Source organism: Oryctolagus cuniculus, chromosome 6, assembly GCF_051225735.1.
Source record: "Oryctolagus cuniculus isolate XC-2025 breed Fujian yellow rabbit chromosome 6, ASM5122573v1, whole genome shotgun sequence".
NCBI lineage: Eukaryota > Metazoa > Chordata > Mammalia > Lagomorpha > Leporidae > Oryctolagus > Oryctolagus cuniculus.
Window position 1 is genome coordinate 145,424,395 of NC_142872.1, and position 23,834 is coordinate 145,448,228.

At 42.2% G+C, this 23,834-nt stretch overlaps 1 protein-coding gene and 1 pseudogene across 2 annotated transcripts in view; both read left to right on the forward strand.

Moving 5' to 3' along the window:
* Positions 1 to 8,585: 8,585 nt before the first annotated feature.
* On the forward strand, positions 8,586 to 9,168 carry LOC100351989 (large ribosomal subunit protein eL21 pseudogene; annotated as a pseudogene).
* Positions 9,169 to 19,847: 10,679 nt separating this feature from the next.
* The window catches only part of MAL2 (mal, T cell differentiation protein 2), a 32,352-nt gene continuing 28,365 nt past the window's right edge, over positions 19,848 to 23,834 (forward strand). Inside the window, exon 1 of one of the 2 annotated variants that reach the window (XM_002710747.6) lies at positions 19,848 to 20,109. In XM_002710747.6, coding sequence (XP_002710793.1) covers positions 19,981 to 20,109 — 129 coding nt within the window. In that variant the 5' untranslated portion in view covers positions 19,848 to 19,980. The remainder of the gene's footprint in view (positions 20,110 to 23,834) is intronic. The other variant, XR_016235912.1, reaches the window with a different exon arrangement.

Here is a 23,834-nt window from a genome sequence, read left to right on the forward strand (position 1 = left end):
GAATTTCTTAGGCTTTCTCAGATATAAGCCATATAATTGATCAGGTATAAATTAGATGTAAATATTCATCATGGATATAAAATTTTATTGCAGTTTCATAGAAACTGCTTTTTAAACTTCTTAGTGAATATCAAAATACTTTGTACAATTGAGAATATAAATATATACATCTTCTGATTTGTATAGTCTATTTGTTATTAGTGCCAATCACAAGAAACTGTTTATGTGAAATATTTGAGGTAAATTGTCATATAAACAAAAATAAAAGGTGGAACTGCCTTGAATAATATTGATTACTTGAGAGAGAGAGAGAGAGAGAGAGAGAAATAGGCTCCTCAGCCGGCGCCGCGGCTCACTAGTCTAATCCTCCGCCTAGCGGCGCCGGCACACCGGGTTCTAGTCCCGGTCGGGGCACCGGATTCTGTCCCGGTTGCCCCTCTTCCAGGCCAGCTCTCTGCTGTGGCCAGGGAGTGCAGTGGAGGATGGCCCAAGTGCTTGGGCCCTGCACCCCATGGGAGACCAGGAAAAGCACCTGGCTCCTGGCTCCTGCCATCGGATCAGCGCGGTGCGCTGGCCGCAGCGGCCATTGGAGGGTGAACCAACGGCAAAGGAAGACCTTTCTCTCTGTCTCTCTCTCTCACTGTCCACTCTGCCTGTCAAAAAAAAAAAAAAAAAAAGAATAGGCTCCTCAATGTTCTAAAGAGGATACATTTGAATACAGAAAGTTAATGAGTGCTAAGTGTGGGAGGAGCCCTGAGACAGTTTCTGGCATTTGAAACAAATGCAATGTTTAGAAGAAAATGAAAGATAATTCCACATAATGAGTACACAGCAGACTAATTATTGTAATGAAATAAGTCTAATTAAAAAAGAAGTCAACTTTCTAATGATTACACTGACTACAAACTAATTTGGATAATCCCAAAGACAGCTAAAGATAATATACATAAAGGCTGCAGGGAAAGTTTATAAAGAAGGGTAAGTATATTTGTTTACTGTTACGGTTTAAAGTTAGCATTCTAGCTGTTCCATTCTCTTCTGGTATATCTTTCTCTGTTTTCTTAAGGCATGCCAAGTAAACACAGGAGAAGAGAAGATTTGGAAACAAAATAAAGTCATAGGAGAATCATAATACATTTTAATATGAATTGGAGAAAATATATTTTAATGCAATTTTTTAAAAAGAAAGGGGGGTTGGATATTGTAACAAGTTTCACTCAAGTGGTCAGTGTTGAAATTTATGCATGGAATCCAAACATCACCCACGTCTGTGCATCTCCAGTTTGTAGTGGGACTTGAGGGTGGCATATGGAGCAGATTTTCACATTCTACTTCACTCCAGCTACCACTGGTATATTAGCAGACAGGAGGGCACACCTACAGCAACTGGGGGAGAACAAGAGCTGACTCTCAAATGTTTAAGTAACTTGCAGACTCCTTATTATATATAGTGACTATTAACATTTAAATTATATAACTTAAGTAGATCAATTACTTTTGATATAAAGATAATAAAAATTGAGATTAAAATTTCTTAACTTTTTGTTATCTATGCTCTCAAGGTTATCTACAGTTATATTTATACAGTGAGTATGCCATTCACTGCACACCTCTTCATAAATCCACCTTCAGTGACTTCACCTTGATAGTTTGGAATTGATCATGGTGGAAATATTCGTACTGCAGAAATCAGCAGGTACTGCTTGTAAGAGCTCCCCTCCACCTGATATGGTTGTTAAACATTGACCAGCACATCACCAGATAGAGGCCATTATGGGGAACTGAGTCATGATGTGTAGATCCTAGAATTAAAGGGTGGCACTTGAGCTCTGGCTGCTGTTAAAGAACATAGCAGTGGTGAGAAGTCAGTGCACAGCAGAAACGAAACAGATGAGATCACTGCGGGCTGTCATTTTGAGGAAATGAGGGAGAAGGAAATCAAGACTCTCACTAGGACTTGAGAATTTAGACAGACCAACAGCAACAACAACAACAAAAGCAGGAAAGTGCAAAGAAGTAGACATGGGGAGAAACTACAGAAAAACAATTCAAAAAGTAGATCAGTAAGCTTTCCTGTGCTTCAACCTTCAGTACCTGATCTACATTAAAAAGGAAACAAACCAGCCAGGTGCTGTGGCATAGCAGGTAAAGCCACTGCCTGCAGTGCATGCATCCCAAATGGACGCTGGTTGGAGTCCCTGGAGTCCCAGCCACTCCACTTCCGATCCAGTTCTCTGCTATGCCCTGGGAAAGCAATGGAAGATGGCCCAAGTCTTGGACCCCTGCACTCTCGTGGGAGTCCTAGAAGAAGCTCCAGCCTCCTGGCTTCAGATCAGCACAGGTCTGGCCTTTATGGCCATTTGGGGAACCAGTGGATAGAACATCTCACCTCTCTCTCTCTCTCTTCCTCTCTCTCTCTTTCCTGCTGCCTCTCTATAACGCTGTCTTTCAAATAAATAAATGTCTTTTTAAAAAAAGGAAACAAACCAGATAAGAATATCTTACATTGAGGTATGATTAACATTGATGAGTACTAAGATGAATTTTTACACACACACACACACACACACATGCACTCACTCACACATATACACATGCTTAGGTTGTCAAGAATAGAACTCATTGGGGGAAACTAGGAAATATGAAAATTAGTAGCATAAATTTAGCTTCCTAATTATTCATTGTAGAAGGCTGCGCCTAAGACTCAGATGAGCCTGCGCCTTGAGCTATGATGTTTTCAGCAACAGCACTAGACCCTCTCCCATGTGGTTCTCTGTTGTGATGTCACAGAAACTCAGCTCCAGTTGCATTCAGTAAAGTATTCATGGGCAGCAGAAAGCAAAAGATTTTGCCCAAGGCTCAGAATTTCAGCTACATGAGACATCACTCTTGCAGTAGGAGTCTGACATCAGGGTTTATGGTTGGAGACACTCAGTTCTTCCAATGGTGTCATCATGGGTTGGAACCCAAACTTGCATCAGCTAGTATTGATCATTCTGAGAACTGGGACATAGCCAGCTACCACTCAGTGTGTACAAGGACAGCTCCCTTTCTGGCAAACCAGTCTATAGGGCATGATTCTTTCACAAGTTTATCCTTCTCACTGACATAATATTCTTGATTCTCCACGAGATTGTTGGGATGTAATAGAAAAGTTAGCTGACATGGATTGGAGATTAATTAGTCACTATGAGATAAACTGTTCAAGGAGTTTTCATTTTTTAAGCAAATAGGTCTTCTGCTGCCTTTTCCCTTGTTCTATAGCATATCTCTCTGCCACAAGCCTTGCCTGCACAACTAATACAGGCAAAAAGGACTTTTTCAAAATGCTGTCTGCTCCAAGGAAGAGTGCTATGATTGATTACTGATGTCTGTCATGTGTATGGGGACAAAACAGAGCATATGACTTGTGCCATGTATTTGAAGAGGTTATTTTCCTCACTTTAGAAAATATGTTTCTTTTTAAAAACACAAGCTACAAAATAGAATTTTTCAGTTCTAGGAGGAAATGAGCTATTAAGCCATGAAGATAGATGAAGGAAACTTAAATTCCTATTACTAAGTTAAAGATCTCAATTTGAAAAGACTGCAGATCATACGATTCCAACATTATGACATTGTGGAAAAGGCAAAACTATGGAGGCAAAAAAAAAATCAGTGATTTCCACAGATTGGGGTGTATGTATATGGCGGAGAGCATAAGAAGAGATGAATATGTGTAGCACAGAGTGCTCTTAGGACAGTAAAACTCCCCTGTACAATACTACAATGGTAGATCCATGTCACTATACATATGTCCAAACCCATAGAATGAAGGTTACCTAGAATGGACCCTAATGAAAGCCATAAACTCAGCATGGCAATGATTGTTGATGTAGGTTTATTATCTGTAACAAATGCACCACCCTGAAGGAGGACGTTGATAACCAGGGAGGCTATGTATGTGTGGGGAATCTCTATACCTTTTACTTAGTTTTACTGTAAACCCCAAACTGCTCTGAGAATAAAAAGGCTTTCTGTAAAATGCCTCAGAAGCTACTGCTCTCCATCACGATCTTTCCAACTGCTAGGCCTTCATATCTAATACAATTAGAATAAAATTAGCTTAAAAGGCCATATCTATTCTTGGATAAATTTTCTAGTATGGTCAAATTTGGTTATATCTAAGGTTTGAAGAACATCCATAGTGCAAATTCCCTGGGGGAAAGAATTATTTTGATGTTACAAAGTGTTCTGCATAAAACTGGCCATCTTGAGGCCAGCGCCGCGGCTCACTAGGCCAATCCTCTGCCTGAGGCGCCAGTACCCCCGCGTTCTAGTCCCAGTCGGGGTGCCAGATTCTGTCCTGGTTGCTCCTCTTCCAGTCCAGCTCTCTGCTATGGCCAGGGAAGGCAGTGGAGGATGGCACAAGTGCTTGGGTCCCTACACCCACATGGGAGACCGGGAAAAGCACCTGGCTCCTGGCTTCGGATTGGCACAGCATGCCAGCTGTAGTGGACATTTTGGGGGTGAACAAATGGAAGGAAGACCTTTCTGTCTCTTTCTCTCACTGTCTAACTTTGCCTGTCAAAAAAAAAACTGGCCATCTTGAAATACATTTTCTTCTGTAAAATAATGGCAACATCTCCTTTCTCTTGTCTTTGCAAACCAATCCATTTATTTATTTCATGGCTCTTAAGTGATTTTCTGTTGCATAAATTCAAGAAATCATCAAAATGAAGAGCTGATATCATATATTTTCAGTAATAATTTCTATGATATACACATTACTACCGATGTTGTTTCGAATTTAATTGGTACTTATTATATGTAAAGTACCGTGATTAAATCCTCTACATAACACTATCAATCAGTTTGCAGAATAACATTCTCTGCAGAAAAGGAGTTAAACATATAAACACCAGGGATCTAAAAGAATCAATGATATTCTGTGAAATGAGAGATTAGAATATTTCCCCACAAGTTTGATAAATAATTTACCTTTTATACCATTTAGTAAAATAGTTGATCATTCACTAAATGTTTATTACACAGGGCCAACGCAGTGGTGCAGCAAGTTAAATTGCTGCCTGTGATGATGGTATCCCATATGAGGGCCCATTCGAGACCTGGATGATCTACTTCTGATGAAGCTCCCTGCTAATGCACTTGAGAAAACACTGAAGACAGCCAAAGTCCTTGGGACCCTGTCAGCTACGTTGGAGACATGGATGAAACTCCTGGCTCCTGGCTTCAGCCTGGCCCAGTCATGATATTTTGGCCACTGGGGGAATCAACCAGTGGATGGGAGATCTCTCCGCTTCTTTCTCCCTCTCTCTGTAACTCTGCCTTTCAAATAAATAAACAAGTCTTTGAAAAAAAAAAAAAAAAACAAAAAAAAAACAAAAAACTAGGGGCTGGCGCTGTGGCGCAGTGGGTTAACACCCTGGTCTGAAGCGCCGGCATCCCATATGGGCGCCAGTTCTAGTCCAGCTGCTCCTCTTCCAATCCAGCTCTCTGCTCTGGCCTGGGAAAGCAGTAGAAGATGGCCCAAATCCTTGGGCCCCTGCAATCACATGGGAGACCTGGAAGAAGCTCCTGGCTCCTGACTTCGGATTGGCACAGCTCTGGCCATTGAGGCCATATGGGGGAGTGAACCGTCAGATGGAAGACCCTCCCCCCCCCCCGCCACCTCTGCCTCTCTCTGTGTGTAACTCTGACTTTCAAATAAATAAATAAATCTTAAAAAAAAGAAAAAAACTAAATGGGCCGGCGCCGCGGCTCAATAGGCTAATCCTCCACCTTGCGGCGCTGGCACACAGGGCTCTAGTCCCGGTCGGGGCACCAGATTCTGTCCCGGTTGCCCTTCTTCCAGGCCAGCTCTCTGCTGTGGCCCGGGAGTGCAGTGGAGGATGGCCCAGGTGCTTGGGCCCTGCACCCCATGGGAGACCAGGAGAAGCACCTGGCTCCTGCGGCCATTGGAGGGTGAACCAATGGCAAAGGAAGACCTTTCTCTCTGTCTCTCTCACTGTCCACTCTGCCTGTCAAAAGAAAAAAAAAACTAAATGTTTGTTACAGCATCATATTTATGCAAATTCTACCATTATAATCACATCTTCTGCTTCACTTCACCTAATAATAGCATCAAAGGTGGATAAACATAAGAAAATAATCCCACTTGAAGGGTGAAGAATGAGACTCAGGAAAGCTAAATGATTTGAATTAAACAAGACTTGTCTTTTCAAAGTTTGTAAATTTATGCCTTGTACATACTGCTGTCTTGTTCATTGGATGGTTTCAACATTTAAGTGCAGACTATTCATTGCATACAGCACTGAGTTCTCTTAAAAGTGTGTGCTGCATACCTTCATTCCCATAGTCAAACCTTGCACTATTCTAACAGAGTTCTTAAGATAAAGTTCACAATCGTAAGCATGAACTGTAGCACTCTGGAGGACCAAATCTGCAGGTGACTCCCTGGCTTCATTTCCAAGTATGTGGAGTACCCTGTTTCTAATCACCAGGCTCCTTCTTGAACGAGGACATTCATGCGTGCTCTTCCTTCTCCACCCTTCCAACTAGTTTCATGCATCCTTTGGGTCTACAATTAAGTCACTTACTCATCAAAGTTTTCCCCCAACTTGCTACAGTCTGGTGAAGAGTCTCTGTCATTCACTCTTTGATTCTTTATATAAACAGAACATCCATTAAGAATTTTTAGTTGCTCAGCATACAAATCAAGATGTTATTCAGTCAATTTTCCAAAGTAAAAGTAATCAATAGAGATAAAACTCATGTCTCATCTATGTTCCCAGTTTTCCAGTTAGATCTCAGATGCATAGCAAGATTTACTACTCAGCCATGAAAAACAATGAAATCCTGTCTTTTGCAACAAAATGAATGCAACTGGAAACCATTATACTTAGTGAAAGAAGCCAGTCTCAAAAAGACAAATACCAAAAATACCATATTTTCACTAATCTGTGGTAACTAATAGAGTGCAAAAATGTAATGTATAGGAGTGAAATTAACATTTTGAGATTCGGTGATTGTTTACAGCCCTTGTCTCTAATGTTGAACAGTTTTTTTTTTTTTTAATATCTGTTGAACGCTTTACTAGTGTAGGGTTAATCATATGAGTTTAAAGTAAACTGAAAGTAGATCATTGTAAAATTAAGAGAGGAAGGAGGAGGAAGGGCGGGAGTGTGGGTGGGAGGGAGGGTAGGGTAAGTATCACTATGTTCCTAAATCTGTGTATGTGAAATACATGAAATTTGTATACCTTAAATACAATGTTTTTAAAAAGAAAAAAAAAAGTTCAGCAAGTTAGATGCAACTGCTTCTAGCTTTGAATAAGAAGCTGGTGATTCAAAGAATCACGGGTAAGAGAGTTAATCCCCAGGTGGTGACAATAGCTGCACCGATATCCTCTTTTGAAGGATCACAGAGGCAGTCATGATATTGGTACTGATGATCTAGTTCTAACAATGCGAGGAGTGTAATACATGGATTTTGGTGATTAGTGGCTTGAAAGCAGTGACCTCACTGGACTAATTCTGTAGCTACATTTCAGGCATGACTTTAGCTATCGTCTGACCTCACTCTGGTCCCTTTCTAAGTGTGGTTTTACAAGCTCTCTGCCAATGCTATGAACTATTACGTGTCTTTTCAAAAACTTCTATTTCTCTTTAAATCAGTCAGATTTAGTTTCTGTCATTTAGAACTGCTAAAGTATTCTTGTACATTATTATGCTTGCCATAACTTTAAATATTTATTTCACTTACTACTGCTTCTTCCACTGAATTATAAACTCCATGAGAACTCAGCTGCTCTGTGTTGTTTGTGCCACTGTATATCTAGCGCCTGTCATGGTTTGTCACCAAATAGAAACAAAATAAACTATCTGAATGAAAGAATAAACTAATACATGCAAAAATTATGGAATGATTAGGGGAAAATAAGATATACAAATAAAAATCACAAACATGATCCTCATATAAAAAAGACATTGATAATGAATTAATGTGTGTATATAGGGGCTAGCATTGTGGCATATTGAGTTCAGCTCCTGCCTGCAATGCTGGCATCCCAAGGCCTTTAACTTCCAATCCAACTCCCTGCAATGTGCCTGGGAAAGCAGCAGGAGATGGCCCAAGTGCTTGAAACCCTGCCAACCACATGGGAACACAGAAGAAGCTCCTGGCTTCTGGCTTTGGCCTGGTTCAGCCTTGGCGTTGAGGCCATTTGGAGAGTGAACCAGTGGACGAAAGATCTCTCTCATCTCTCCCTCTCCCTCTCTGTAATTCTGTCTTTTAATAAATAAAATAAATCCTTTTAAAAATGTGTAGATACATAAATATGTGTGTGTACATGGGACTTTGCATGTACAAGGGGTCTTAAAAACATAAAAATGTATATTATGAAAAACAAAGCAAGGATTTCAAAAAAATTTTTGCACCAAACTAAACTTATTTTTTATTTAATTTTTACACCAAGTTTTAGAAGTAGCCTCCAGTGTATTTGTATGTGTTTATATCTATGTATAAAATATGTATATGTGAATATACATAAATGTGAACTAATGAATGACCATTATGTAAGAGAGAATGTGGTCCTTTCGGCCGGAGCCGCCATCTTCCAGTAATTCGTCAAGATGACGAACACAAAGGGAAAGAGGCGAGGTACCTGGTACATGTTCTCCAGGCCTTTCAGAAAACATGGAGTTGTTCCTTTGGCCACATACATGCGCATTTACAAGAAAGGTGACATTGTGGACATCAAGGGAATGGGTACTGTTCAAAAAGGAATGCCCATAAATGTTACCATGGAAAAACTGGAAGAGTCTACAATGTTACCCAACATGCTGTTGGCATTGTTGTAAACAAACAAGTGAAGGGCAAGATTCTTGCCAAGAGAATAAATGTGCATATTGAACACATTAAGCACTCTAAGAGCCGAGATAGCTTCTTGAAACATGTGAAGGAAAATGATCAGAAAAAGAAGGAAGCCAAAGAGAAGGGTACCTGGGTTCAACTAAAGCATCAGCCTGCTCCACCCAGAGAAGCCCACTTTGTCAGGACCAATGGAAAGGAGCCTGAGTTGCTGGAACCCATTCCTTATGAATTCATGGCATGATAAATGTAAGATAAATAAATAAGACCTAATTGAAAAAAAAAAAAGAGAGAGAATGTGAACATCATTAGAAGGATACAAATGACAAAAGAAAAAGAACTGAGGGCATTGCAAAAGAGGTGGTTTTGAGACAAGAACTTAAAGCATAACTCAAATCTGGATATTCACAGGAGAAGGAAGTATTATTATTCAAAGGAATCAGGACAAATAAAAGTATGAACTAAGGCAGAGTTATGAGGTACAGCAAATTGTCCAGTTTGCCATTTACTTAGGATGAAGTGGGCTGTTCTTTGACAACATTAATGTGACAGAACTATTTAAAATTTGCCAGGAGATAAAAGACTGTATACAGCAACATCAGATAATTGAAACAAATCAGAAGTAATAGGGCATTTTCTTAAGTAAAGGAAATGAATGAATGGGATAAATGTACGAAACATCAAAGACATGGGGTAGCAAAGATTTGGAAATTGACTGGATGTAGGAAGTCAAATACGAAAGTTTTGTCATTTTACCAAAGTGAAATTAGAGGCTGCATAAAAGGGAATATATTAATAGCAAAAACAGAAGGAAAAATCAAATGGAAAGGTAATATTTTGTAGAGAAAGCTTCCTCTAGGATTTATTCAGCGTGAAACACACGTGCATGCCAACAGGCAATTGGAAGTAGAAATCTGAAAGTTGAGCAAGAATTCAGGTAGGAGTGCAGATTAGGTCAGATTGCTCTCCCAAGTCCCTTCAAATCCCTTGACATTAGTTCTGTGTGCCTTGCTCCCTGCTTTGGTGTAGGAAAAATCACAGAATGTGTAGCTCATTTTTGTAAGACACTTTTGAGCTGCTTAAGACACATTGTCTGCATATGCAGACACCTGAAGACTGAAGTTGATGCTCCTGCCTCCCTTTGCTCCTTAGCCTTTCCCAGTGACAAGAGGCCTAACTTCCGTTCCAGCTTTGCTGCATGAGCTGACATTATTGCTGGGCTTCCTTTCCTTCTCTATCTCACTTTGCCCCTTGCTTTCTCAGCTTCCACTAAGAGCACTTCTATAATGAGTCACTCGCACCTGAGTCCATATCTCAGGGACTGCCTCTGGAAAGCCAGACTGAAGAGTGTGGGTGCTCCATAGTGTCATCAAGTCATCTTCTATATTGCCACTGATATTTCATTCTTTTTGCTAATATTTATTTATTTTACTTTGAAGTCAGAGTTACACAGAGAGAGAAGGAGAGGCAGAGAGAGAGAGAAAGAGAGAGAGGTCTTCCATCTGCTGGTTCACTCCCCAATTAGCTGCAATGGCCGGGGCTGAGCCAATCCGAAGCCAGGAGCCAGGAGCTTCCTTCAGGTCTCCCACGCAGGTGCAGGGGCCCAAGGCCCTGGGCCATCTTCCACTGCTTTCCTAGGCCACAGCAGAGAGTTGGATCAGAAGTGGAGCAGCTGGGACTCAAACCGGCACCCATATGGGGAAGCCGGCACAGCAGGCCAGAGCTTTAACTCACTCTGCCAGAGCAATGGCCCTGATATTATATGCTTTTTATATCTTTTTATCAATGAGAGAGAGATGATGAGCTTCTTGTGCCAATTATGGATTTCTGCATTTCTCCTTGCATTCTATTATTTTAGCACTCTTTGTTTTTAAACGTAAGATTCATAATCATTTGGAAAGTTTAAACCCTCTTGAAAAATTGATGTTTTTATCATTTTATAATAACTCTTTACCCATTGAAACCTAGTTAATCAAATATCAACATAGCTCCTCAAGCTTTCTTTTGATTATTTGCATGGTTTACCTCATTTTACATTGGCTACATTTGCATCTTTATTTTAGAGTAGGTTTTTTTTTAGATAGTGCATAGCTGTGTCTTGCTTTAAAGAAAATTTGATAATCCTTGCCTTTTAATTGAAAGATTTAAGGAATTTACATTTAATGTGCTTAATACTGTGCTTAATTCTACTTTCTATTTGTTTTCCATTTGTTCCGGATGTTCTTTGTTCATGTTTTTCCTTTGCATTATCTGTTTTGGAAGTATAACACATCAATTATTAAATATTATTAATATATTGCTGTATTGTGGTTATTAAATAATATAGAATATATATCATTGTGATTCCTTTATATTTCCTTTGTTTGGTTATTATTCCCTTTTTTGCTTTTTTGTGATTTCTTAGGGGTTAGATTAGACATCTTTAATTTTTCAAGTACTATTAAATCACTCAAAGTGAAGTATAAGGATTGTAGAACACTATACATGGCATTTCCCTCCAAACGCTTTTTTAATATTGTAATCATATTGTTACATATAATTAAATTAAACTACACTGTTATAATTTTTGCTTTATACAGCAAGTATGATTTTAAATATTTTAATTTTTTAAAAATATCTTGCACTTATTTACATGTTTATCCTTTATGGCTGTCTTCTTTCTTTGTGTGAATGAAGATTTCCAACTAGCATCAATTTCCTTCTGTTTGAAAGATTTCCTTCACCATTTCCTATACTGCATTTTCTACTGCAATCAAATTTTTTCAGGTTTTCTTTATCTGAAAAAACCTGTATTTCACCTTAATTATTAGACCAGTTTTGCTGTGTGTAGAATTTTAGGTTGCCAATGTTTGTTTATTTTTTTCTTTGTTTTAGTGGTGTAAAGATGTTGCTCTATTCCCTTTTGGCTGAAATTGTTCCCTATAGAAGTCTTTTTTGTTGTCTTATCATTGCTGCTCTATATATATAATGTGTCTGTTTTTGCTATTAACTTTAAAATTATTCATATTGTCATTAAATATTATTAAAATAATTTGATAATGAAGTGCTTTGGTTTATATTTCTTTATGTTTCCCATTCCTGGGGTTCATTTACAAATAAAAATTAGAAATCTTTCAGCCATTTTTTCTTTTATTTATTTATTTATTTTTAAATATTTATTTATTTATTTGAAAGGCAGAGATACAGAGAGAGAGAAGGAGAGAGAGATCTTCCATCCTCCGGTTAACTCCCCAAATGGCCACAATAGCCGGGGCTGGGAGAGGCCAAAATCAGGAATCAGGATATTCTTCAAGGGATGGCAGGGGCCCAAGGAATTGAGCCATCTTCTGGTACCTTCCCAGGTGCATTAGCTAAGAGTAGGATTGGAAATGAAGTAGCCAGGACACACACACACACACACATACACACGTCTTCTATGATTCCAATTATGAATCTATTAAAACCTTCATTATTTCACTGCTCATTAACGCTTTGCTCATTTTGTTCAGTCTTTTTTCTTCTGCATGTTGCACATCAAGTAGCTCTTACTTCTATGTCTTCTACTTAAAATAACTAATCGTTTCTTCTGTAGTGTCTGTTATTTTTCCTCCACAGTGTATTTTTCATCTCAGACATTTTATTCTCCATATACATAAATTCAATGTGAGCTTTTTCAGACCTTCAATTTTTGTATATGGTTTTTTAAACCTTCACTCTATGTCTGAACACAAAATATGTTTATAATAACTGTCTAATGTTCTTCCTACTAAAAACGTATCTGTGATTTCTAGGTCTGTTTATACTGATTTATTATATCCTTGTTCTATTGCATAGTTCCTGCTTCTTTATGTCTGGTAATTTTTAATTGGCTGCGAAACATTACAAACTTAATTTTGTTGATTGCTGAAAATTTTTGCACTCCTGTATTATTCCTGAGCATTGTTCTGTAACTCAGTTGAGGTACTTCAGCTTTCTGGTCTTTTTATAAAGCTTTGTAGGACAGGCCCATAGCAATACCTTGCTGAATACTCTATTCAGTATTCCAGTAGGAGGATTTACACTATGGATGTTGGAAACACCTAGTATTCCTGACCCTGTACGAACTCCTGGAATTGTTTCTCCACTTGTTGGGAATATTTCTTCACTGGTCCTGGGTAAGTTACCTACTTTAATGTGCTGACCAGCATTTAGGTGAAGATTTAAAAAGGCCGTTTGCTGACTTCCCAATGCTTATCAATATGCAGTTCTTGCCTAATTCACTGTAAACTCTTGCTCTATTGGCTTCCTGAAATTCCAAGCTTCATCAGCTCAACTCATACAAATTGCCAGCCTCCACCAAGGTCTACATTCCCTGCGCTCTGTAAATGCTCTCTAAGCTGGGACAAGCACAGGACTGACAATGTTTTCTTCCCTGTTTCCAAGGGATCATCTGATATGCAACATCTGCAAAGCTTTGTTTCGTATATTATTTCTGAGATTTTAGTTCTTTTCACTCAAGTAAAGTGAATTCAGAATAACCAGTACTGTTATTTCTACTTTGGTCAGAAAATCAGGTGTTGTTGTTTTTGGTTATATGGAAAAGTTATACATATTCATGGAAAGAGAAAGACTGAGTGGAAAGTAGTTGAAAATTGAAGCAAGAGAAGGGAAAATTAGTGGATGGATCAATTTCCTAAAGGAAGAATAAAGGTAAAATAATGAAATCCTGAGATGGGGCTAATCTTTGCACATGGTAAGACACACTTCTTATGAAACAGGAAGAAAGAAGAAAGTAATGGTGATGAAGCAGAGAAATTTAGATACAGCGTTCATTTGGCCAGCTGATATTACTTGAGCTCCTATTATGTAATGTGAACCTAGTTCAGTTTCTGCCTGCAATGAGGGAAAGAGGATGTAGCAGGGGGAGAGTGAAGTTTGAGTCCCAGCACAGTTTCTCCATCCCCAAAATCTTTCAAATCTCATTCCTGAGCTTTTCACACCCATTATAGAAGTGAGGGGCACATAAATATTCTAATGAATTCTAAATCAACCCACCTTAAAACAGGGAGTCTGATTCACAGCTCACATTGGTATCTGATATCCATCATCTCTTGGTGCCTCCACTGTACTTTTAAATTTAATATCCTGTTATACAACAATAGCTAAGAGATATGAGACAAAGAAGAATAACACTTCAATTCAGCAGTAGCTCTATGTGGAGTAATCACAGCAGGTTATGGAAATACATTGGGTGAGAGTGAACCCTATATTATCTTAATCAGACAGGGAAAGACTGCCAGAGATAACAGTCCTTATGAGTCAAAGGAAATATACAGGAAATATACATAGGATATGTGAGTAGTAAGAAGAAAGAAGAGGGTAGACATTTGACCAGTAGTTTAAGATACAACTTAGGTTGTCCACATCCCACATCTGAGTGTGTTTGTTCAAGTCTGCGCTCAACTACCAATTACTGCCTCCTGTTAATGTGCACCCTGGGAGGCAAAGGTGATGTCTCAGTTAACTGGACTGCTTCTACCCATATGGGAGATCCAGATTACATTCCCAGCTCCCAGGTTTAACCTGGCCTAGCCCTCCTGGATGTTGTAGGCATTTAGGGAGTGAACAAATAGATGAGAAATTCTCTGTGTGTGTGTGTGTGTGTGTGTGTGTTTCTCTCTCTTTCTCTCTCTCTCTCCTCTCTCTCTCCCTCTCTCCCCCTTTCAAATAAATATATAATCTTAAGGAAAGAAGATAGTATATTCCACTAGAGAGAGGAAAAAACAAAAAGGTTGGAGGTAAGAGAGTTATTGGAACTGTAGGTGGATGAATAGGGTGGAGGATGTAGGAAAATTCAATAGAAGTCACATCCTAGGAATACCTCAAACGCGTACAGGGTGTTTGGAATTGATCCTGAGGAAAGAAACCCTAGATGGGTTGTAAACAGAGGAGTGACTTGATTAACATGTTTAGAAACCATGGCAGCATAGAGGGAAGCAAACAAGGGAGGATAGAGAGGTGGCCAGAGTATTCATTTTGAGGATAGTGTCTTACAATAGAGTAAGAATAAAAAGAAGTGGATATATCGTATAGAGTAACATAATAGAATTGCTGGAACCTGGGAGCTGATTAAATACGAGGCTTGATAAGGAGGTACCCAAGAAAACATGGTGTTTGTCTTGGTGACTGGATTGATGACAATGTTTTTAATGAAACAAGTATTACTGGTTAGATGTCCTATGATGTCTTGTAAAATAAGACAAAGTAGGAAAGGTTGGAATGGTCTAGATATGCTTTCTTGCATTGGACATATTACCTGTTTGTGTCCAGCACGAAGATGGGGAAAGTGAAAGAAACTTTGCAATAATAACTCAGAGAAGGGGGAGAGGGAAATGACAACTAGGAATTCTAAGGCCCTTCCAAGTTTAGATGACAAGAATTGGAGAGAAATTGGGAGTTTGGGTTAGTATGTTCTTTCAGCAACCCTGAGCAGTAGGACAATAGAATGAGAGAGGGCAGATGCAGATGCATGTTGAATCCAAGCTGAAGAATATGTAGCAGCAAATGCAAGGCTATTTGCAAAGTGAAAGATGAAGAGCAATATTATGAATCTGAAACAAGATCACTAAAAGGCCTTTCTATAAGCAAAGGCCATATACGGGAGCTGGAAAAGCCAGAATTGGGACCAATAAAGAAGAAATGGGGGCTAGCACTGTGGCATAACGGGTAAAGCTGCTGCCTGCGGTGTCAGCATCCCATGTGGCCACTGATTCAAGTCCCAGTTGCTCTTCATCTCATCCAGCTCTCTGCTTTGTCTTGGGAAAGCAGTAGAAGACGGCCCAAGTACTTGGGCTCTTGCACCCATGTGGGAGACCCAGAAGAAGCTCCTGGCTGCTGGCTTTGGATTGACCCAGCTCCAGCCACTGCAGCTGTTTGAGGAGTGAAGCAGCAGATGGAAGACTTTCTGTCAGCCCCCACCTCTCTGTGTCTGTAACTCTACCTCTTTAAATAAATAAATCTTAAAAATAAAAGGAAGTGAACAGTTGGAAGTGAATGGCCTGGGAATGAAGGAGAGATACACAAACAGGAGATAGTCATCAGAGAGAGTGTGGCATTCCAAGAAATGGCAGAGCAAATCCCCAAGTAATAAAGTGGGAACAGAAGTGATTTGACCTCATTGGAGATAGTAAGTGGTTGTAAGGCATGACTGTTGAAAATGTCACAAATAGGAACCCTGGCATTCCAATAAATGGGGCTCAAAGGAAGTCTATGGGCAGGGGAACTCATACTGGAGGTCAGTAAACCACAGAAACAGGATGAACAAGGAGGAGAAAGATGAGCCTGCAAACAGCTCATGGACAATTATCATGGAGGAGGAGATGGAGGTGGGCTGGAAGTTGGGATGAGTGCTTTTCTTTCTTTGATTCCAGATGTACTGCCATCATTAGAAGGAAACATGATATCACTGGAAAACAGGTGTCAGTATTGGTCATGACAAGGGAAAACAATTCTGGAAAAGAGTTCATTTTTGGGGCCGCCAGTAGTGAAGCATCCCATATGGGTGCTGGTTCAAGTCCCAGCTGCTCCACTTCCTGTCCAGCTCTCTGCTATGGCCTGGGAAAGTAGTGGAGGATGGCCCAAGACCATAGGCCTCTGCACCCACATGGGAGACCCAGAAGAAGCTCCTGGTTCCTGGCTTCAGATTGGTGCAGCTCCAGCCATTCTGGCCAATTGGGGAGTGAACCAGTGGAGAGAAGACCTCTCTCTCTCTCTCTCTCTCTCTGACTCTCTCTCACTCTTTCTAATTCTGACTTTCAAATAAATAAATAAATCTTTTAAAAAATAGAAAAGAGTTCATTTTTTTTTTTTGACAGGCAGAGTGGACAGTGAGAGAAAGGTCTTCCTTTGCCATTGGTTCACCCTCCAATGGCCGCCGCGACTGGGACAGAATCCAGCACCCCGACCGGGACCAGAACCCAGGGTGCCGGCGCCGCAGATGGAGGATTAGCCTATTGAGCCGCGGCGCTGGCCGAAAGAGTTTATTTTCAATCAATTAATGTTACAATAGAAGGAGGTGGGTGGCTCAGTAACAGTCTACCATTCTTCTGTTCTTCATGGAAGGAAACAGAAGCAAAATGGGTGGCCAAGGACATGCAGAATGCAAAAGGAGAAGGCTGGAAGGGACACAGTGGTGGTGATTTTTTTAAATAAGTTCACTTAAGGTTCTTCTGAGATTTTTTTTTTTTTTTTTTGACAGGCAGAGTGGACAGTGAGAGAGAGACAGAGAGAAAGGTCTTCCTTTGTCGTTGGTTCACCCTCCAATGGCCGCCGTGGCCAGTGCGCTGTGGCCGGCGCACCGCGCTGATCTGAAGGCAGGAGCCAGGTGTTTCTCCTGGTCTCCCATGGGGTGCAGGGCCCAAGCACTTGGGCCATCCTCCACTGCACTCCCTGGCCACAGCCGAGAGCTGGCCTGGAAGAGGGGCAACCGGGACAGAATCCGGAGCCCCAACCGGGACTAGAACCCGGTGTGCCAGTGCCGCAAGGCAGAGGATTAACCTAGTGAGCTGCGGCGCCAGCCGTTCTTCTGAGATATTAACACTTCTGGGGATTCCAGGTCATTTTTCGTTCACTCACTAGAACATTTTGGGTGTGTTGCAGTTACTGAGCATCTACCTAATGAATTCTTTGAAGTGGTCTTCCCTCTGAACATTCTGTAAGTGCATGTTGTAAACTTTTAGGCAGGAAATGAAATAAAACAGAAAGATCTGGGCTAATATGGTGGCGTAGGTTAAGTTGTCATGTGCAATGCTAGCATCCCATACCTAAATGCCAGTTCAAATCCTGGCTACTCTGTTTCTGATCCAGCTCCCTGCTATGATACCTGGGAGAGCAGCAGAAGATAGCTCAAGCACTTGGGCCCCTATCACCCACTAGGACAGCCAGATGGAGTTCCAGGTTCCTGACTTCGGCTTGGTATAGCCCTGGCCACTGTGGCACTTGGGAAGTAAACTAGCGAAAGGAAGATTTATTTCTTTCTGCCTCCCTCTTTCAGTTTGTTTTACATAGAAAAAAATGCACGATTTTAAAATGCCAGAACGGGGGCTGGTGCTGTGGTGTAGTGGATAAAGCCGCCGCCTGCAGTGCTGGCATCTCATATGGGGGCCCGTTCTAGTCCCGGCTGCTCCTCTTCCAATCCAGCTCTCTGCTATGGCCTGGGAAAGCAGTAGAAGATGGTCCAAGTGCTTGGGCCCCTGTAGCCCTGTGGGAGACCTGGAGGAAGTTCCTGGCTCCTGACTTCGGATAGGCACAACTCCGGCCGTTACGGCCAATTGGGGAGTGAACCAGCTGATGAAAGTCCTCTCTCTCTCTCTGCCTCTCCTTCTCTCTGTGTGTAACTCTGACTGTCAAATAAATAATGAATCTTTAAAAATAAATAAATAAAATGGCAGAATGATCATTGCCTGCCAATCAGGGACTAAACTCAGTAAGGCTCATTGATCAAACCAATCAAAGTAGAAAACTTTAAATTCCCTATTAAGTAAATGCCACATTTTAAATCTCAGAAAGTAATGACTAAGAGGGAGAGACGATAGGAGGTATAAAGAAAGGTTTCACCCACACCCTGCTTTGTGGCTTTTACCCGATGCCACCACCACACCTATGAGTTTCGATTATTAAAATAATGAGGTAACTACAACTTGCTGAGTAGTGTACAGAGATAACCACAGTTCCTCAAAGGCTAAACCTGAAAGACAAGAGTAAGATCCAGTCTGGAAAATGTCTGACCATGTCCACTAATATTTTTTCCAAATTAAACAGTATGTATGTGTTGCTGTGTGCAGCTTTGTTGATCTTCAGCTGCTTTGTTTCATCTGCTTTGTTTCACTTACAAAGTGTGGACATTAAAACCAGGAATAAAATGGAGATACATCTGGCAGGAGATCTAAACCACACATAGAATGCTTTAAAAAAAAAAAAAAAAAAAAAAAAAAACCTTCAAAGAGTTTTGGGGCAGGAATTTGGAGCAGCAATTAAGATCCTACTAGGGACCCTTGCATCACATGTCAGAGTTTCTGGGTTCAGTTCCAGCTCCACTTTTGATTTCAGCTTCCCCTCCCTGGGGGTCAGCATAAAGGCTCAAGTAATCAGGTGCTTGCGCCTGATGTGGGAAAACCCAGATGGCGTTTATGGGGCTGGTTCCTTGTTCCCTGCCCTCGTCGTTGAAGGCATTTGGGTAGTGAACCAGCAGGCGGGAGTGTTTCTTTCTTTCTCTCTCTCTTTCTCATCCTCTCTCCTCTCCCTCTTTCTCGCTCTCTCCCCTTCTTTTGCTCTGTCTCTCAAATACATTTTTATGTCTCTTTAAATGTTAAAAAGGAAAGAAGTCAGCTTCATACAGGTGAAATTAAGGATTAAATTTCTATGTGGAAAATACAATCTTCCAGGCAGCACCATGTACCTGCTGTCCTACGCAGCTACCATTCGAGAAGCGTTTACTATGTGCCAAGTTCTTTCCCCTTGCCCGCTGTGCCATCTGATGTGCACATCTATGCGTGGTAAATGCCCTCATCCTCATTTCCCTGGAGGGCTCCGTGCCTGCAAACTTCACCTACAGCCAATCCGTGCGGGAGCAAAGACCCTACTCGGTCCGTCCTAGAACACAGGTCCTTCATTTCTCAGGTGTGACTTATGACCTCGAGTTTGCCTCTTGAGTCATAGCCCCAATACCTGCTCTCCTCTCAAATTGTGGATTCTGGGCGAAGCCGGGCTGTGAGACTGGAGTGGAGGCGGAGCCAGGTGAGAACAGGTGGAAACTAAGAACGACAGAAGGTAAAAAGTAGAGCAGGGCCGTGGGGACGGGTGTTGGGAGACTCCGGGAAGCACTGGGCGCTAGCTCGCGGAGTGGGAGGGGCAAGGAGAGCTGGGCAGCAAGGAGGGTGCCAGGCGGCGGCCGCACCTGTGCATGTGACCGCCTCGGGCGCCGGGCGGAGGTGCGCTCACCTGGGCCCACGTGACGGGGCGGGGCCTCGCTTGCGGAGGGCCACGCCCCCTCCCGCTCCGCGCGCCCGGACCCCGCGAACCGGAGCTGCGCCCGGAGGCGGAGGCGGGAGCCGGCGGCGGCGGCGCGCGGAGACGCAGCAGCGGAGCGGCAGCATGTCGGCCGGAGGGCCAGTCCCGCCGCCCCCGAACCCCGCAGTGTCTTTCCCGGCACCCCGAGTCACCCTGCCCGCCGGCCTCGCCATCCTGCGGACCTACTCGGGTGCCTTCGTCTGCCTGGAGATTGTAAGTGGGGCAGCGGCGGCCAGGGTCGCGCCCGCGGGATAGGGCAGGCGGCGGCATCCTTGTCCGGCCTCGCCGGTCTCCACCTTTGAGCCAGCCCTCGGCCGCCTCCTGTTTGACGAGGCCTTTCCCTGCACCCCCTCCCGTGGTCCTCTGCATACCTGGTGCGGGCGCCTGGGCCCTTTCGCCTTGGCACCTGTTACGCCGGCACCTGTTTCCCCCGCCGGCCACGGAAATGGCCTCGGGAGAGGCGCAGGTGGACGGGCGGGGCGGAGGACTGGGGACTTGGAGAGAAAAGGGCTGTTTGGGCTTGGCAGGGGGCCGGCTTGGCTAGAATGGGAGCCAGGGATCTGAGTCTCGCCTGTTGCTAACCTGCCATTTTGTTGGGTGCTGCAAAGGTGTAAGCGATGACTGGGTGACCGGGAGTCTTCCACAATGTGGAAAGCGAGGGCAAGAGCCAGCAGGGAGAGGAGGAGGAGGAGGGCTGATGACCTGGGCACGGTTTCTCCCCCGCTCACCCTTGCCATCATTGGTGCCCTTTGGATTGGGGAAAGGACAGGGAGCAGAGGCAGGGCAGGGAGAAGGGTGAGGTGTGCACGCCGCTCTTGGCAGTTCTTCATCAAGTGGGCGTGAGAACTGTGGCGGAAAGATGGATGCGTGGTTGTCAAGTCCTTCTTGGCCTGCCTGTCTTCCTACAGGAATCCAAACCTCAGCATACTTTGTGGGGCTCAAAGAAAGGTGGAGTCACCTGGCTTTTTCTTCCTGCTCTATTCACTTGAACTTTTTAAAAGGAATTTTATGGAGTTGGAAGCTTCTGAAGGTGGTTGTGGACAGGCGGGAATGTGCAAATATAAATTGGGCAATGGAGGTTGCATCATGCCTGAGAATGGCAAATAAAGAGTGAAATGTTAGCGAGGTAAGGCCTTTTCCACAGGCTGGTTTTGTTTGCTTGGTTTGGGGTTTTTGTCTCTCCCTTCACCCTCAGGTTGGAGTTTGCATAACCTGCATTTGGGTCATCTCGGTTTCGCTTTTGCGCTTGCGAGGCTGCGATGCCCTGTGAGCATTGTTTGTTTTGTTTTTCATGGTGTTGTACAAAGGTGGTCACACCACTCCACATTAAATGTAGCTAAGGTTTGAATCTGAGAGAAGTGGCATCTGTGGCATCAGGAACTGGATCCTGACTGCGGGACTCGGAGAGGCTGGGTTGAGTCGAAGCCGGGTTCAGGAGCATCGGAATGCTTGAGCTGAGGCACTGGCATCTATTTAACAAAAGCAGAGAGATGATGGCTTTGGGCTGGCTGCACGCTGTCGGAGAACAGGAGTGGTCTGGGGAGACAGATTTGATAGGTTCCGGGCTGCTTTTCCCCAACCTCCAGGTGTTTTCCTACCTCTTTCGGAAGTTTTTGCAGTATTTCTTTCTACCTGTACCAGAATTTACAGAACGTTCACTTCAGTAGACTCACTCTCTAAACTTAAGTACTTTCTTGAGCTCATCCTAAGTTATAATATATATGAAATCTTAAATTTGGTTTGCTGCTCTGTGTTTCTAATATTTATCAAACATGTATACATTTCCATATATATATATATGTAAAGATACATATATTCAATGAAGGCTTTTCCATATGATGTCAAATCAAATACCATCTCAAGCACTATCTGTGACCATGTCACTCTTTTGGAAACACTACCTAATTCTAAGGAGAAAAGGGGATGAAAGATGACTTATTCAATTTTCTCTTCTCTCTTTTTTGTTCTTTCTTTCTCCCTTTCAAATCTAGCCAAGTAGTTAGTGCCCAACTCTCACTGTAGTTAATAACTTGACTAGTTTTAAAACTACTGTTGCCAGTTCAGACTAATTAAATCAAAATCCCTAGAGAAGCACCCAGAATTAGCAATTTTTTTTCTTTAATGAAAGTTTCCCCGGAGATTCTAATATACAGTCATGGCCTGGCATCACTGATGGAGTCCTCCATCAAGAATGTAGAGAACACAGCTCTTCTTGCAAATGTGAACTTCCTCCATTAAAACTTTTAGCACATCACAGAAGGGATCCCAGACTCACAAAAGTATCTGTTCTACCCTTTTTATTGTCTGTTACTGCAGTTTTCTTACCTGACATGTGTCTAGAACACTTACTAGATAAAACAGCATCACTTCCACATGTGTTTTTAGTTTTAAAAACTAAAAAAGTGTTTTTCACTTTTTATGCCCAAACATTTTATAGGTTTACATCTCTTTTTCAAAAGATTTATTTATTTTATATGAAAGTCAGAGTTACAGACAAAGAGAGAGAGAGAAAAATAGAGAGAGAGAGAAAGATCTTCCATCCATTGATTCACTCCTCAGATGGCCATAATGGCTGGGGCTGGGGCTGGGCCAAGCCGAAGCAAGGAGCCAGGAGTTTCTTCAGTGTCTCCCACGTGGGTGTCAGGGGCCCAAGCACTTGGAACACCTTCTGCTGCTTTGCCAGGGGTGTTAGCTGGGAGCTGGATCAGAAGTGGAGCAGCCAGGACATGAACTGGCATCCATATGGGATGGCAGTGTCTCTATGCCACAATGATGGACCTAGGTTTAAATTTTATGGGGCTTTCTTGTACCTCTTTTACTTGAATATCAGTCTCCTTATCCCTTTGCTTCCCCCCCCACCCCCACCCCGGCGCTGACCCTGCATACAAAGGGACCAAAATGTCCAGTGCACCTAGTGACTTTAGGGAAACAAGAGGCCACATGGGAATCACAGTGATTCCATCTTCGATCTCATCTTTCTGGAATGCTTGTTACTGGGTCATATGCCTTATATGGAGCAAAAACCAGTGTTGCCTTGTTGTCTCTCTGTCTAAAATGCTCACCTTGAACAGATGTGCAGATGGGATCTAAGTAAAAACCTTTAAAGCACTTTTGCTCACAACTTTTTCAACTTCCCTCTAATTTTCTGGTTACTTTAAAATGTTTGGATTGGCTCCTCTTCAGAAGTGCTTCACTCTGTAAATTAAATGGAAGAATCCTCAGCACAGTCCTAAACAGTAAATACCAGGTAATTTGCACTCTGAAGGCCCATTACTTTAGCCTCTGTCAGTGTTTCTGTACATTCCCCCAACTCTTTCTCAGTTTCGACCTTCCATTCAAACACAGTTGTCTTCAACATTTCTTCATCTATGTGCTGTTGCCTACTGAAAATTAACATGTGAAAACTGTGTCCAATGAAGATGGATTGGGCTATTGGCAGTTGACTAAGCTATGGAGACCGTGATCTTGGAGTTCAGTTCTCACACTAACCAGTTAATTTTGTTCAAAGAGTCTGACACCAAACCCCCTTTTTGTACTCCACTGACAATCGAAATAGAGTAAGTCATTTGTTGGGAGATAATAAAAAAGATATAAATAGCCTTCCAGACCAGGTTAAGCAATTTATAGTACCGGTTTCATAAGTGGAGAATGTTACAACCTCACATGCATGGTATGTTTTTGGTTTTGTCTTTGAGATGGGCATGTTCCTGTCCAGTATAGCTAAACTGTCATTCCTCTGGTTTTGCTCCTCAGCTCTACTTAACAACACATGCTTGCCACAGAGTTTAATACTAAGGTTGTATTCCAGAGTGAAGCCTTTTAGTTTAGGACAGAAAATATCACCTTCAAAAGCTATCATTTTCAAAATCTCTCATTCTTTCCTGAATGCATACTTTCTAAAGCACTCATCAGGTGTTCATTGAATACTAACTGTGTGC